At 40.7% G+C, this 16,264-nt stretch overlaps 1 protein-coding gene across 1 annotated transcript in view; it reads left to right on the top strand.

Annotated features, from left to right (window-relative positions):
- LOC126267202 (ras-related protein Rab-24-like) overlaps window positions 1-16,264 on the top strand; it is a 40,018-nt gene that overhangs the window by 9,764 nt on the left and 13,990 nt on the right. The window contains exon 3 of the mRNA XM_049972172.1: window positions 7,637-7,763. Within this exon, the coding sequence (XP_049828129.1) occupies window positions 7,637-7,763 (127 nt within the window). The remainder of the gene's footprint in view (window positions 1-7,636; window positions 7,764-16,264) is intronic.

Genomic DNA, 16,264 nt, shown 5'->3' with positions numbered 1-16,264 from the left:
TGCAGTGCGAGCCACACCAGTGCCCCCATTCGTGGACTATGGGCTGCTCATTTGCTGGTAGCATGGTTAATACCATATATGCGGAAGCCTATAGTTAAATGATCTGTAAGATTACACTACAGTGGTAATTATTGAATAATAGGTCACTGTTCTTCAAGGGAACCTTCTAAGACTGAGAAACAAGGTGGTCATTAAAACAAATTACACTAAAAGTTAATTGTGCAGGTATGGAGTACAGACAGCTGTTGCTAACTATGTTACAGAATCCTGGGCTGTAGTTATCACTCCGGGGAGGAAAGCTGGAGATATTGGTTTGGAAAGTTAAGTCGGAACACAAATAATTCATAATTTGAAGTGTTGAAGGTCAGATAGTGACAAAGTGGAATTGGTTAGGCAGTCTTTGCTAATGATGTAGAGCTCATTAGTGTGCCTAGTAATATACATCTGCAAAGTGTCCCTTGCAATGGAGAAGTTGTGCAGTTGCTAACACTCATTCACAGTTAGTGCAGGTGATTGGTAAGCACATCTTCATGCTAAAGATACCAGAAAGTCAAGACATTTATATCTGCAGAGCTGAATAATAGGAGTGTAGGGAAAAATCTTGTATTGGATAAAGTGTTTGCAAAGGTCCCACTACTATGGTTCTGAAACACTGGGATTACCTAGCAGGACGACTCCACAAGCTGTCAGGTTCGTCTTATAAATCCTGCCACAGTGACCCCATTCCAGAAATCCAGAAGGATCTCCAGTCTCTCATCAAACCTGTAGGACCATCCCTAACGTCTCCCCTGAATCTAACTTTTTCCTCACCATACCACTTCCCACTCTACCAACTTCTATCTATGACGTCCATAAACCCAACTGCTCAGGATGCTCTGTTGTGGATGGTTACTGTGTTCTCACCGAGAGAATCTCTGCTCTTGTAGACCAACACTCAGTGTCTTACTCATAGCCTACCCTCCCATCTAAAACCTCCTTCCAGGTCAACTTGGCTAACTGTATCCTCGACCATAATTACTTCACCTTTGAAAGCATCACCCAAAAATAAATTCATGGTGTGGTAATGGGGCACCCACATTGCACCATCCTGTGCCAGCCTATTCAAGGTTGATGTAGAGGAATCCTTCCTCACTTCCACGAATCCACATCCCTCATCTGGTTCAGGATCATTGATGATCTTGGCTGAGGGTGAAGACATCTTGGCCACATTCCTACAGATCCCCAACACCTTCTCCCCTTTTCATGTCAACTGGTCCTCGTCAGCCCAACAAGCCACCTTCGTCAGTGCTGACCGCCACCTCAAAGATGGGTACATCAGTACCTCTATCCATATGAAACCTACGAACAACAGCAGTACCTCCACTTAAGCAGCTGTCAACCATACCATACCAAGAAGTCCCTTTCATGTGGCCTAGCCACATGTGGCAGTTGCATGTAGGGATCAGCAATTCCTCTCCAAATATACCAAAGGTCTCACTGCAGCCTTCACAGATCAAAGTTACCCTCCCAACCTTTTACAAAAACAATTTCCCATGCTTATCTGTCAAGTCATCCACCACCTTCCGAAGTCCCACTGTCAGCCACAAAGGAGCATTCCCCTCTGACTCAGTACCACCCACAACTGGAGCAACTGAAGTGCATTCTTTGCCAGGATTTTGACTACCTTTTGTCATGCCCTGAAATAAGAAATGTCCAGATAAGACTCACTAGCTGTCCTCACACTTTTACTTGTGCTAGTACCTCGTCTCTTCCCTTCCAAACTTCACAGAAACTGTCACCTTCCATCCTTGCATCTTCCCTAATACAGTCACACCTGCCACCTGTTGTGGCCAAAGAAAGTTAATGGGGTTAACAGCTCTTACTGAGAGCTGGGACGGATGATCACACCTGTCCAATTGTCTCGCTGGTTTATTCTCCCACTGCCTCTGTAGTTCAGGGATCTGCCATGACCATGGTTTGCTCTGCTCCATGACTGAGGGCAGTTAATACCCAAGTGTCAAATTTTTGTACCATTACAATGAGGAGCGCTACATATGTCGACACTGTGACCTGTCTGCAATTTGTGTCATTAGTAACTTGTGACACAGATCACTATTGTGTGAAGGTGTGGAGATGAATTGCCAGCTTCCTCACAGCATCACTAAATGGACTGCTTTATGAGGACTATGACACCACTGTGACTTTACTGCTAGTTTGTGGATTGATACCATCAATAATTATATCCAGTGCTGAGACAGCATTACATGCCCTTCCCTTCCTGAATTATAAGTACCACACACAATCATTCACACTGTCAGCAAATACCTCAGTCATCTCCTCGCCTTTACCAGAGTGTGGACACCTTTTCACAATAACTACAAATTCTTCTTTTATCAAGAGTATTATTCTGCTAAGCCCTGTGTCATGGTTTCAGATCTTTGTGTTCTTCATTGTGTAGACTGATTAGATGTGAGTGCCTGTGCAACCTTTTAACTTCAAACATGCCACTTTCAACACAAAATTGTCTGCTTGCAAGCAAATGTGACCAACATAAAAATATTTTGCAAGAAAATCAATGCCTTCACAGTAGATTCCTTCATGATAGAAAGGATGAATGTAATTGCCAGAAATATGCTAACAATAGTGGATTGTTAGGCTTCAGCTTCTCTAGACCCCTCAAGGGTGGCCTGTTTGAATGTTCTGCCTCAGTGTGCAGCTTGTACAGCTGCCTGCATGCCCTGATGGGATCATTGCTACTGCTTTCAGCAGGGCCTTTCTGCTGGATGCATATCTGAGGCATAGTTACAAGCAAAGGGACCCAAAACTTAATGGGTAACTGTAAAATAAAAATAAAACAGATAAGGAACAGTGCCTTTAAACGAAAAGCTCTCTCTTCTTCTGTGCTATTATGCTTGAGAGACCATGTGCTGGCAGGTCGGTAACAAGAGGCAAAATGGTGAAGACTAGTGACACAGTATGTGCAGTGCTTTCAGACAGTGGTGTGATGAAGCGGAGAACCCGTAATCCTAGGGTAGATGGTGGAACAGCAACAACTAAGATGGAAACTGCAATGTCAAAGTAGTAACTACCCTAGTGTCAATGTTCGGATCAGTACTGGAATGAGAGCAGCAGGAAGTGGCAGTAGCAAGGACAGGCTTCACTTTCTATGGTATTACGTTTGGATAGTTGAAATATGGCTAGAAACTGTGGGAACAAATATTGTTGGTTGGTTAATTGGTAATGGAGTGTTTCACTGCCTTCTCACTTGCAGTGGAGTTGATTAGTGTCTGATGTGTATTTGATGCTTTAAATAGTGAGAGATAAATCAAAATAAATGCTTGAAAAAAAAAAGGTGCACCATTTGTGTGATACTGTAAAAAGCTTATTTTGGTTGTGTTATGATATTATTGTTGCAAAGATTTTGAACATTAAAAAGCAGACTTTTTAATTGAATGAAAAGTGATCATTTAACTCCACAGAGAGTATAAATCATTAAAAGAATAATCCCTTGAGTTTAATGACGAATTCATGAATGTCAGTCTGTGGTCTCATTAATTGTAAAACTTTTGATTTAGTTGGTTGTCGTATGTGTTCTTCAAATCAAGTGCTTCCATGGGTATCTTGTTTTAATCATAAGAGAAAAGCTTTTAAATTCTTAAGTGGTTAATCTGTGATCAACTGTTGAAATTAAATTTTGAAAACTCAGTATTTCAGAATGTTGAAAGCTGTCACCTTAAAAATACAAGCTTCAGCTCTAGTGTTAGGTATTTATGCAGTAGTTGAGAATATGTCTGTGTGCACCTGATTATTTTTGTAAGCTAGCCATTGTTTAGCATTATTTTTCTTTGTGAGAGACGGGCTGTGTTTCTTTTCTTTGCCCCTTGTCCTCCTTTCTCTCTTTTTAAAGGATGTAGAAAAAGTCAAGGGATATGTAAGCAAAAGAGAAGCAACAACTCTCTGAGACTTAATGTGCTCTACAGTAAACAAACATTCTACTGCCTAATACGAGGGTGATTCAAATGGAAACCTTAAGTGTTATTGGTAACAATGAACAAAAAACTTAAATGTCATTTTTTGACATAGACTCCTTGACATTGAAAGGACATTTTCCACCACTTTGGAAGTGCATAGAAACCGTGATGAAAGAATTCATCTGGTCACGTGTGTAGCCTGTTGCGCACCATGGTTTTCACATCTTTGCCACTTCTGAAATGCCTGCTTCCAACAGATGAGTCTCTAGGAGCTAGGTTTGGATAATGATGATGATAAATGTCCTTCGTTAGTACAGCAAGTTGGAATGCTAATCACACACACACACACACACACACACACACACACACACACACACACACACACTGAAGAGCGAAAGAAACTGTGACACCTGTCTAATATCGTGTAGAGCCCCCATGAGCACACAGAAGTGCCACAACATGAGGTGGCATGGACTTCACTAATGCTTGCAGTACTGCTGGAGGAATTGACACCATGAATCCTGCAGGGCTGTTCAAAAATCCATGAGAGTAAAACGTTCATGTTTAGTGGCCAGCGAAAGAACTCAAAATCAGAAGTGTGTTCCTGGAGCCACTCTGTAGCAATTCTGGGCATGTGGAGTGTCGCATTGTCCTGCTGGAATTGCCAAAGTGTGTTGGAATGCACAGTGGACAGAAATAGATGCAGGTGATCAGACAAGATCCTTCAGGACGTGTCAGTTGTCAGCCATATCGAGATGTATCAGGGATCCATATCACTCCAACTGCACAGGCCCCACACCATTACAGAATCTCCACTAGCTTAAACAGTGCCCTGCTGACATGCAGGGTCCGTGGAGTAATGAGATTGCCTCTATACCTGTACATCTCCATCTGTTTGATACAGTTTGAAATGAGACTTGTCAACCAGGCAACATGTTTGCAGTCATAAACAATCCAATGTTGGTGTTGATGGCCCCAGGTGAGGCGTGAACCTTTGTGTCCTGCAATCAAGGACAGCTCCAAAAGCCCATATTGATGATGTTGCATTGAATGTCTCACATGCTGACACCTTTTGACGGCCCAGCAATGAAATTTGCTGCAATTTACGGAAGAGTTGCACTTATGTCAGTTTGAACATTTCTCTTCAGTTGTTGTTGGTCCTGTTCTTGCAGGATCTTTTTCTAGAAACAGCGATGTCGCAGATTTGACTTTTCACTGGATTCCTGTTGTTCACGATACACTCGTTAAATGGTCGTATAGGAAAATTCCCACTTCATTGCTACCTCAAAGATCCTGTACCCCATCGCTTATATGCTGACTGTAACACCATGTTCAAACTCGCTTCAATCTTGATAACCTGCCACTGTAGCAACAGTAACTGATCTAACTGCACCAGATAGTTGTCTTATATAGGCATTGCTGACCACAGCATTGTGTTTTGCCAGTTTACATCTCTCTGTATTTGAATACGCATTTACTAACTTTCAATATCGGGACTATTGTCCCATCCATTATTTTAACTATTAAATTATGCATTTAGTGGTAAAGACTAAAAGGTACTTTTTCATAAATGCTTAAATTTTGGGCATTTAAAACTGCTTTGGGAATGTCCTGTCCACTGGGCATTTGCCCGGCCCACATAACTGTGGCACTGTTCCTTTACCTTTTCATTTCTGCTTTGTTATAGTGGACCCAAGTCTCATTGTCTGCAACGATTTTTGCCAGGAATCAGTCACGTTTGACATGGAAACAGTGCAAAAGTTCCAATGTCATTGGCACAACGGTATTTTATTTTGGCAATTAACTGACATGGCACCCATCTTGCAGACACATTATTGGAATGCGATACTGTTAACAATATTCTGCTCCGTACCGGTACTAATCTTCAAACCTGTGCTACTTTGTTCAGAGTTACGCATTTGTTATCCTGTACCTGTTCCTCCACTACCACTATGTTCTCATCAGTCATTATGCAGTGAGCCTTCCCTGAATTTTGGGGCATCCTCCACAAGTTATATTGCTTTTAAACTTCCTACACCACTCATAAACTTGCTGCTATGACAAACACAATCACTGTACTGTGTGTCATTCTGCTTGTTGTGGCTGCTTCTGCCTTTTCCTGCATTGCAGCACACTCTGCCACCTGTCGGTCACTTTCTGATTCTCAAGGAGCACTCCTGCCACGAACCAGCTCAATCATACAACTTTTCAAATTTTCATGGAACTTCTTAAGATTTTTGTTTGAATTACCCTCATAGTATTGTGCTTGAGTCAGTTAAATTAGTGTAAAGGCTATTATTTCAGAGAAAGCTGCTACTTTCTCAGCTAAGTTAAGTAGCTGCCATCTATCAGCTTAATATTTACAGGAATAGACTGTTATTTTATGAAGAAAATTTCTACAGGCACCTCTGATAAGATATTTGTTTACAGTATGAGGTAATCATATAATATATGGTGGTAGTAACTAATAAATGGTTTTTAATTTTCTATAAAATTGATACAAATTCCCAATTTCTTGCTATATTTTAGATACTCCTTCTGCATCTCAGTACATAACCCCTCTGAACCTCTGGCAACTACAGGTTTTTTACTTTTTTTAAGTGTATGACTGTTGCCTGCTTCTGATGCCAGCAGGATATTTTAGCTTGTTCGAAAATTTGAGTGCCAGACATTTAATCCTGCAGTTGTCTGACTTACCACTAGTAGCAATAGAAACCTGAAAGTCATTTAAGTAAAACTGGTTTTAAAAGTGCTAAAGGGATGAGAAAAAAGTCTGACCATTCATGAAATTCCCAGGTGGCCCTCAGCTGGACTTGGGCAGGTGTAGCCTGTACACAGGTTAACTGCTAAGTGACTCAATTGCACACACTCTGTGCGAGTGCAAAACTTTTGGCCATCTTGCTCATATGCCCTCGGCTGGTGCAGTGGGGTTGCATATGCTCCGCCCCAGCTGCCTGGGTGCATGTGTCTGGCTGATAATCAACCAGGAAATTTTTAATCTTCAGCAGTAACTTAACTAATAGTAGACAAAGGAACTGAAGTTTAACATAATTCATATACATCTGCCATAGACTCGTGAACAAAAAAAAAAATTCATTAAATAATGTCAAGACTTCAGTCATATAGAAAGGTACTGATAAATTCATTGTACTGTAGAACAGGATCAAATTTATGATCCACTGGATAATGTTACCAGTAGGCTACCTCAATTTTCAGTATTATATTCCTTGTTATAGACACTAAGAATTTATTTGTAATAAACTAGTTGTTGACTTACAGAGTGGATAAGTTATTAATAAAAAATTATTTAACCTGGTGCTGTTTAAGGAATCAGTTTTAAACAAGTGTCTTTAATAATGTAACCCATTTGAGGGAGTTTAAGGGACGGATACATATACATATTAAAGTACAGTAACTATACTTATAAATTCATTGGCTTGCTCATACAAATCCTGTTCAAATGAAAATTAGTATGTAGTGTTTTCAAGTATTCCGCATTTTTAACTCTACCCAAGTGTTTTACAAATATTTAACTGAAAGTTTCTCTACTTTGACTACATCATATTGTCATTTGCAAGTACATCATCTGATTTGTAAGTAAGACCCTAAGCACCTCTGCGTAAAATAATCTGCATGCAAATGTAATATTAACTAACGATTTGATTTTTCTATGTCACACATTCAAGGTACGAGGCCATGAGTCGCATATATTACCGTGGAGCCAAAGCTGCTATTGTATGTTATGATATTACTAACCGTGCTTCATGGGATAGAGCCAAATTTTGGGTTAATGAGTTAAGAAGATTTGAAGAGGTAAGTGTTAATAAATGGCCACTGAACTCTATGCAACTAAAGCTAAGCTGTTCTTTGTAGAGGTGTTGCAAAGGTAATATAACATTAGACCGTATAATCCTAGTTTGATAGTTAAGTATAAGTGCAAGATACAGATTCATGTGTGTTGAACAAATTGGTTAGAATAACATTTCGTGAAGAAATTGATCCATTACACTGAGGGTTCTAAAAACTGAAACCCCATGAAACACCATGAGACTGAAATGAGCTCTATATTATGGATTTGATAGATTAGATCCGCGGCCATAAATAATTATGACAACAAAACTGTACACTATCTCTGGCTTAAGGAATTCAGCAGTTTGTGAAGCTATACTACGTGCAATCAGACCATAAAAATTGTAGTATGGAATCTGAGGATGGGATGTGTTTTTGAAGAGTTCCATCCTAATTATTTCTCAAAAGTTAGCCAAGTGTGAACAGTGGTTGCTGCAAGACACTGGGGAACAATTTGACAACTAAGTGTATCAGAAATGTTTGATGAGTGAGATGTTGGTGTACACACAAACCAAACAAGCAGCAGTAGTCGTCGTTCTTCAGAGATGCTTTGCACATCTGTCACATACGGCCAGACATTTCCATTGTGAACTGCCACATGTTTATAGTTGTAATTAAAGTGCAGCCCCTCCTGGAGGTCTAGTGTAGGCTCTAATTATCATATGGCAGTGAAACTTGGTCAGGATGATGGTTCTTTGGAAAACAAGAAATTCACAGGACCTTAGATTTTACCTGGAAAAATCGGGGAATTTGAGCAATTTCGTAAAATCTTGAGGAATTCTGCATTTTTAACCTAGCATTGAAATTGAGTTTTATAAAGCACAGATTTTAAAATACTTAATATTTCAAAGTGCGTTTATTATGAGAGTATTATTCCATATACATTGATTTTTAAAAACTGTGTTTTAATTACTGCTTCTGGTTGGTATATAGCTCAGCTGAGAGTGACAGGGAATGAGTCATTGTGGTATGTGGCTTCCCACCCCCTAAAAAAATTATCAAGAGCTTCTTGACAGTATCTGCCACTTCGTGGATGTAAACAAAAATAGTTCCTATTTTAACCACCAGGTGCAGATCTGGCACTGTATACTGTTTGTATGATACTAAAGGTCATTCGATTAGCCATAACAAGAACAGGATGGCTACAGGTAAAAGACCATGAGTTGTTAGTGAAAATCTTTCATACGAAGGGCAACAATTATAGTGCTGCAACGAGAGTATCATCGACTGAAAGTCCTGAGGAGAGGCCCAATATCATTAAATTATTTGATGATGATGATGATGATGAGCTTGTTGTGGCATCCGAAAGAGAAAGGTATCCCATCCCAGTGGAAGTTACTGAAGAAGTTGCTGTTGCTGTAACTGACCATGTAATAGATTCCCCAGGTAGTGCTAGTGGACATGCAGTGCCACAAGAATTGTCCATCCCGTGGTCAACTGTACGAAAAGTTTAGTGGTCTACAGCACACTGGTATGCATACCAGATGTAAATGGTGCAGCAGTGGAAACCTCATGATCCACACCAAGTTCTGAATTTGCTCTTTGGTTTCTGACAGATTGAAGTTGCTGAAATGTGACCAGATAATATTCTATGGAGTGACAGGACACATTTTATACTAAAGGATGCAATGAATACATAAAACTGTGAAATTTGGGATACTGTTAAGTTTTGTATTGTGCACGAAGAGCCACTGCATTCGTCATATGTGACTGTGTTGTGTGGCTTCCCAAGCACCTACATTCTCGATCTGTTCCTCTTCGAAGAGGATACACCCACAGGGTCTGTCAGGGGTGTCGTGATGCCCACACATTATCAAGATTTGATTCCTGCTTTGGAAGATCGCAACTGTGTGGGAACAGTTTTCATACAGGATGGAGCAATACCTCATGTCCCTCATCCAGTGGAAGATCTGCTTCATGGAACCTTTCATGAACGTATTATCCACAGAGGTTTTCCAGATGTATGGCGTGCAGGATCACCTGATCTGAATCCATGTTACTTTCGGCTTTGGGATGTTTAAAAAAATGTTTTCACCCAGGATACCTTCAGTATCTACCTCATCTGAAGGCCAGTATAGTGGAACACATTGCTCAGATTCCATCGGAACTGCTGCAAGCAACTGTAGATCATGTCGTTTGACAGATGCAGCAACTCGGTGTCTCTGGTGCTCGTATTGAACAAATTGGGTAAGCGGTGGTTAATAATAGCATGAACATTATGCCCTTCTGATTTGTTTGACTTTTTCTGCCAATGTCCCGTTCCTAAACTATTACATATGGAAACGTTTCTACACATCTTTCTTGCATGAACAATGCCAGATTTGCAACTGGTGGTCAAAATCGGAACTATTTTTTCCAGTATAAATTCATTCTGCATTAATTTATTAATATATGTACCAAGTTTTTCTGTCATGATAATCACTGTCCACACTGGACCTCTGTCAGTAGCAGCACTTTTAATTGTAACCAACCAGTACAGCATGTGAAAGTGACGGAAGGAGATGCTGTACATCCAGTTATATAAAATTTGCTGCAGTGGAGCTGGTTGTTCATATGAGTTGTGATTGGAAATTTTTAAGAATGGGCTTGTAATTATTCAATGGTGGTACTTACATGCTACTGTGGTACATCTCCTTCAAAATAGTCCTTCTGACTGAACACACGGACTCTACTGTGATACATCTCCTTCAAAATAGTCCTTCTGACTGAACACACGGACTCTAACAGGGATTCCACTTTTGGAAAAATTCCTGGAATTTTCCTGAAGTGCGATTGTCGTGGTGTAATACCCAACTACTGTCTTTACAGAATGCAGGCCTTTTCTTCAGCACCAGTGCTCAAGGACACATTTGTAGTATTCCTGGTTAATTCTCTGTCCTCCAGGGCTAAATTCATGATGCGCAATAGTGGTAGAGTTGAAAAAAAATCGCCAACATTGACTTCACCCTCGACCAAATTTGCTGTGCTTTTTTCGGTCGCGGTGAACCTGGAGCCTTCCACTGCGAATACTGCATTTTGGTTTCAGGTTCATATCCATATACTGACGATTTCACCTGTAATTACCCTATTCAACAAATCTGGATCATTTTTAGTCTGATTGATCAAATCTTGGCACTCTTCAAAGTCAATATTGTCTCTGGTCACTTGACAAATTGCATAGAATTAAAGTTCATCAACCATCTCCCTAATTGTAAGTATATAAGAGCGCACTAAGTCGCGAACATTCACAACATTTTCATTCATTTCTGATATGGAAGGAAGGCTAGATTGTGGTTCATCTTCAAATGATTTGCAGCCATTTTTAAATCTTTTGAACAGGACAAAAACATTTGACTGGCTCATACAATGATCTCTGAAAGCTGTTTTTTAATAGTTCATAAGTCTGTTATTTTAAAAGCTCTCTGAAGCATTATGCTTTACATATATCTGGTATGTTGTTCAGAAATGCTGGCTCACAAACTGTGATCACAATGCTAGAATGAAGTGCACATGTAGCCATAACTGTAGAACTGGCTGAGGTTGAAAATATCAGAAACACTGTCACTTTGAATGACAGAGCACAGACAACCTGGTTGGAACCTGAGATGTTTCCATTTTCTGGACAATGGATGCTGGCACAGCGGTATGTATAGTGTCCTAGTGCAGCCCTCAGAAAACAGTGTTATGCTTTCAATCTGAGCACAGATTCACACATCTTTCACTGCCAAGTAAACAATTACAGTCAAATAGGCAAGATTAGTTAACCTAAACTGTGGTCCAATACCTACTCAACACTGCCTTTTCTAACAATTGATCTCTCTCTCTCTCTCTCTCTCTCTCTCTCTCTCTCTCTCTCTCTCTCTCTCTCTCTCTCTCTCTCTCTCTCTCTCTCTCTCACACACGCGCGCTGGCAGCTGAAGCAGACTATGAACAGCAGTGCATGATTGGAGAGGCAACCGGGTTTGGATGAAGGGGATTGTTGGATGGTGGAGACAAGGTAAAATAAAAAGGGAGAGACGTAAAGAGAATTGGCATTTTGGTGGAGTAGAATGCTTGAGTAGTGCTGGAGTGAGAACAGGGATGGAGCTTGATGGATAGCAACAATGGCTAATGAAGGATGAGACCAGGAGAGTTACAGGAACGTAGGAAATATTGCAGGGAGAGTTCCATCCTGCACACTTCAGGGAAGGATCCAGATGGCAAAGGGTATGAAGCAGTCATTGAAATGATCATGTTGGACAGTGTGCTCAGCAATAGGCTGCTCCAGTTGTTTTCTGGCCAGTTTTTCAGTGGCTATTCATGCAGACTGACAGATGGTCGTTCGTTGTGCCCACGTAGAATGCAGCACAGTGGTTGCACCTTAGCTTATAGATCACATGGTTGGTGTCACAGGTAGCCCTGCATTTGATGGGATGGGTGACGTTTGTGACCGGAGTGGAGTAGTTGGTAGTGGTGGGAGTATGTATGGCACACGGTCTTGCATCTAGATATATCACAGGGATATGAGCCATTGTGATCAGTTACTGTGTCCCACTGAGGGACGCTCTGCTCTCATAGACCAACACCTTCAGCATATTAACTGCAACCTACCCACCTATATAAAAGATACCATTTCCTTCACTGACTTTCCAAAGTCACATGGTGCCCTGATTTTCACTGTCACCTCCCTTTACACTTTCATCCCCAATGCCCAACAGATTCCAAACCATCAACCTCCTTCCTAGTCCCCATGAACAATTATATCTTCACCTACAATTACTTCTCCTTTGAAGTCATTACCTACAAATAAATCAAGGGTACGGCTGTGGCACCTACATGGCACCATCCTATGCAAACATATTCATGAACTGTCTAGAGGAATCCTAAACCCCTCACATGGTTCATATTCATTGATGACATCTTTGTGAAATGGATCAAGGGACACCCTATCCACATTCTTCAGAACCTCAACACCTTCCCCCATTCACTTCACCTTGTCCTATTCAACCCAGCTTCCACAATGTTGACCTCCATCTCAAAGATATCTACGTCAGTACCTCTGTCTGTATCAGACCTACAAACTACCAGCAATACCTGCACTTCAACTGCCACCCATTCCATACCAAAAGTTGCCCCCATACAGCCTAGCCACCTGTGGCCATTGCATATGCAGTTACCAGCAGTCCATTTCAAAATACACCAAGGGTCTCACTTAGGCCATTATGGACCATAACCCCCCCCCCCCCCCCAAAACCTAGTACAAGAGTCATATCTGCTGTGCCCTATTTTATTTTTCCAGTCGCCCAGTGTCCAGCCACCGAAGGAAGAGCATTCCCCTCGTGACACAGTACCACCCAGGATTGGAGCAACAGAATTACATTCTGTCTTTGTTTAGACTACCTTTCGTCATGCCCTGAAATGAAAAAATGTCCTACCCACTATCCTTACAACCCTTCCAACGGTGATATTCTGCTGGCTACTGAACATACACAATATTGTCATCCATCCCTACACAACCCCTGCTCCCAACCCCCTTGGTTCATGGCTCATATCCCTGTAATAGTCCTAGATGCAAGACCTGCCCTACACATCCTCCCACTACCACCTCCTACAGTCCTGTCACAATCATCACCCATCCCGTCAAAGGCAGGACTATCTGTGAAACCAGTTGTGCGATGTAAAAGCTAAGCTGCAACCATTGTGCTGTATTCTACGTGAGCATGACAACCAACAAGTTGTCAGTACAAATGACCATTGAAAAACTGTGGCCAGAAAACTGGACTACCTGGATGCTGAGCATGCCTCCCAAAACAATGTTCATTCCAATGACTGCTTCATAGCCTGTGTCATCCGGATCCTTCCCACCAACACCAGCTTTTGAACTGCAAGGGCGGGAACTGTCCCTGCAGTATATCCTACATTCCTGGTCTCAACCTCTGTTAGTCATTGTCTTTACCCATATAGCTCCTTCCCTTTTCCCATTCCACTGCTACACAGCTCTCTATTCCACCAATGCACCCAGTCTCTTCACTTCTATCCCTGTTCTGATACCATCTCCCCATCCTCTGTTTAACCTCCCAACTGCATGTAGCTGCCTTACCCTCTCCCCACTTCATCCCTGCATGTTCACAGCTGCACTTGACTGTCCTCCCAACTGTACCCTGCTATCTATCCCCATTCCTACCCCAGCCTCTTCATCACCCCCACCCTGTTGCCTCTTCCATAATGCACTGCTCTGCTGTTCAGCCAGGCTTCAGCTGCCTGAGACTGTGTGTGTGTGTGTGTGTGTGTGTGTGTGTGTGTGTGTGTCACAAAGTTCCTGTTTGTCAAAAACTTATTGGGTGACAATCTTTTTGTTGTACTTCTCTGTGATATGGTGAGTAGCAACTATCCTTACCATAAAAAAATATTTATGTAGAATACAGAGTGCAAAACTAACACTTTTAAGAAGGATAACACTTTACTGTAGATCAGGTCACACAAGAATGAAACAATATGACAAGAACTAGATGTGTAGACAGACCAGGAGCAAATTTAAAAAAAAGTTGGTGAGAATACATGCAAAGGATGTGCAAGACGTCCTCACACACTAGCTTTAGATTATAAAATATAAGTATGGAGAAACCTAGAAAGGCAGGAGAGGAGATGAAAGGAGTTTATGAAGTTAAATCTGTGTACAAGTAGTCATAATGTTATGACTCATAAGTGGGTCATTCTGTGCCTAGTGGTCTAAAGGTTCATGCATGAACATCATGGATTTACTAAAATTTTGTGTGAAAATTCACACATGTTCCAAATAAACACTGGTAAAGTTTCACGATCACTGATTCAATACTTGTGAAGATACACACTTGACCCCATAGCACACCTTTCAACAATGCATCCATGAGTTTCTGGAAGCTTTGAGATATATAATCTCCAGCAAAATTTTCTTCAGAGAAACAAAACTAGGCTATCTTGCGCATTTTTTTGCACTCTCTTAAGCGAAATAATGAAGATTTATTGGGCAGTGTTCATACTGATAATTTGAAGCAACGTAGCCTGAAAAAAAATACATGTGAAAAAAGTGAAGTTCAGCTCTTCATGTCCCCAGAAGTAACTGAAGAATAAACAGGAGACTTTGCAAACAAAAACTTGGCGATAAAAGGTCTTAGAATATCAAATTTAATTCTCCTATTGTTTTCCAGTAGTTGACAAATTGAGGGTTAAGTTGACAATTGTCAAAAGGCCAAACTCTTTTAAAATGTTCTATTAGAAAGGCCATGCTCTGAACCATCTAAAAACTAGATTTGGTTTTGCAATGTGAGCATTTAAGTCCCTGACCTGAAAAACACAGGTGAAGACACATTGAAAATACACCTTGTATATTCAGCTGGTACTCAAAATAAATCTGACACATTCTGTTGTGTTCTAAAATTATGTAGTACTATATGCGGAAGGTAATACGAAGTCCTGATGATGACTAGGAAATAAAATTGAGCTGGAAGAACTCATAAAATTTTTTTAAGAAAAGGTGTCTGTCATGTCTCATCATGACATATTATAGCTTTTTTTTTTTGCTGTAAGAACTACAGACTCAAACTGGTTATAAACTTCAAAATTTAACTGTGCTTTATCAAGGCACTGGACATAACAGTATTAAAATAGTTGCACATACAAACAGCCTTCAAATGGAAATTTTGGTGAAGTTCATGGCAGTCTGTCTGACATTTTTGGAAATGGTTTGTATTATAAAGAACTTTGAATTTCTTTTTATTGTGCAATGCTATTTATGTGCTAGTTAGATTTTATTTTAAAGTACAGGGGGGGGGGGGGGTGTCCATTATTAAAGTTCATTTCCAAATGCTGCAGAAAAAGAACCACTGCTCAAAATATCAGATTTGACAAGTGTATTATTGATGCAGGGGGAAAGATCATAGAACAAAAATAATCAACAAATTATACCAGTAGATGGCACTGTAAGCATCTTACTGTTAATGGGATCAGATACAAATGACAGATGCTCTCAGTACAACAGCTATGGTTTGAGTTGCACATTACACCACCTGTAATGTTCACTCTATATGACTGCACAAGTTTGGCAGTCAACAGTTACTGTAGTTGTAGTCAATCCCATCCACCATGGCAAGGTCATAGTGTGGGTAAAATTGGTTTTTAGTTGTGTGGAGCCCAAAAACCAACTAAAAACAAAATGACATCAGTTTCTAATTGTCTTGAGACTGGTGCAAGACATCTTCAACATGTTACCCACTACTTTGTGCCACCGGTTGAAATCAAGAAACAGTATGCCCCCAACAGATAGTGTCTCTAGGGACACAGTCACTGGATTGTGAAATGCATGCCTTCAATTTAGCTCAGTTTGTAACTGGAACACTAAACATAAAATCTTTCAGATAAACCGACAACCATAGGTTATGCAGATGATCAGATAATGTGGATGGCCAGGGTGTAGGGAAAGGATGACTGGTTATTCTAGCATCTCCTAAATGCCGATGATGCAGCAGCCA

The sequence above is a fragment of the Schistocerca gregaria genome, chromosome 4, assembly GCF_023897955.1.
Source record: "Schistocerca gregaria isolate iqSchGreg1 chromosome 4, iqSchGreg1.2, whole genome shotgun sequence".
In the NCBI taxonomy this organism is placed as follows: Eukaryota; Metazoa; Arthropoda; class Insecta; order Orthoptera; family Acrididae; genus Schistocerca; species Schistocerca gregaria.
This window is presented reverse-complemented; position numbering and strand designations above follow the sequence as displayed.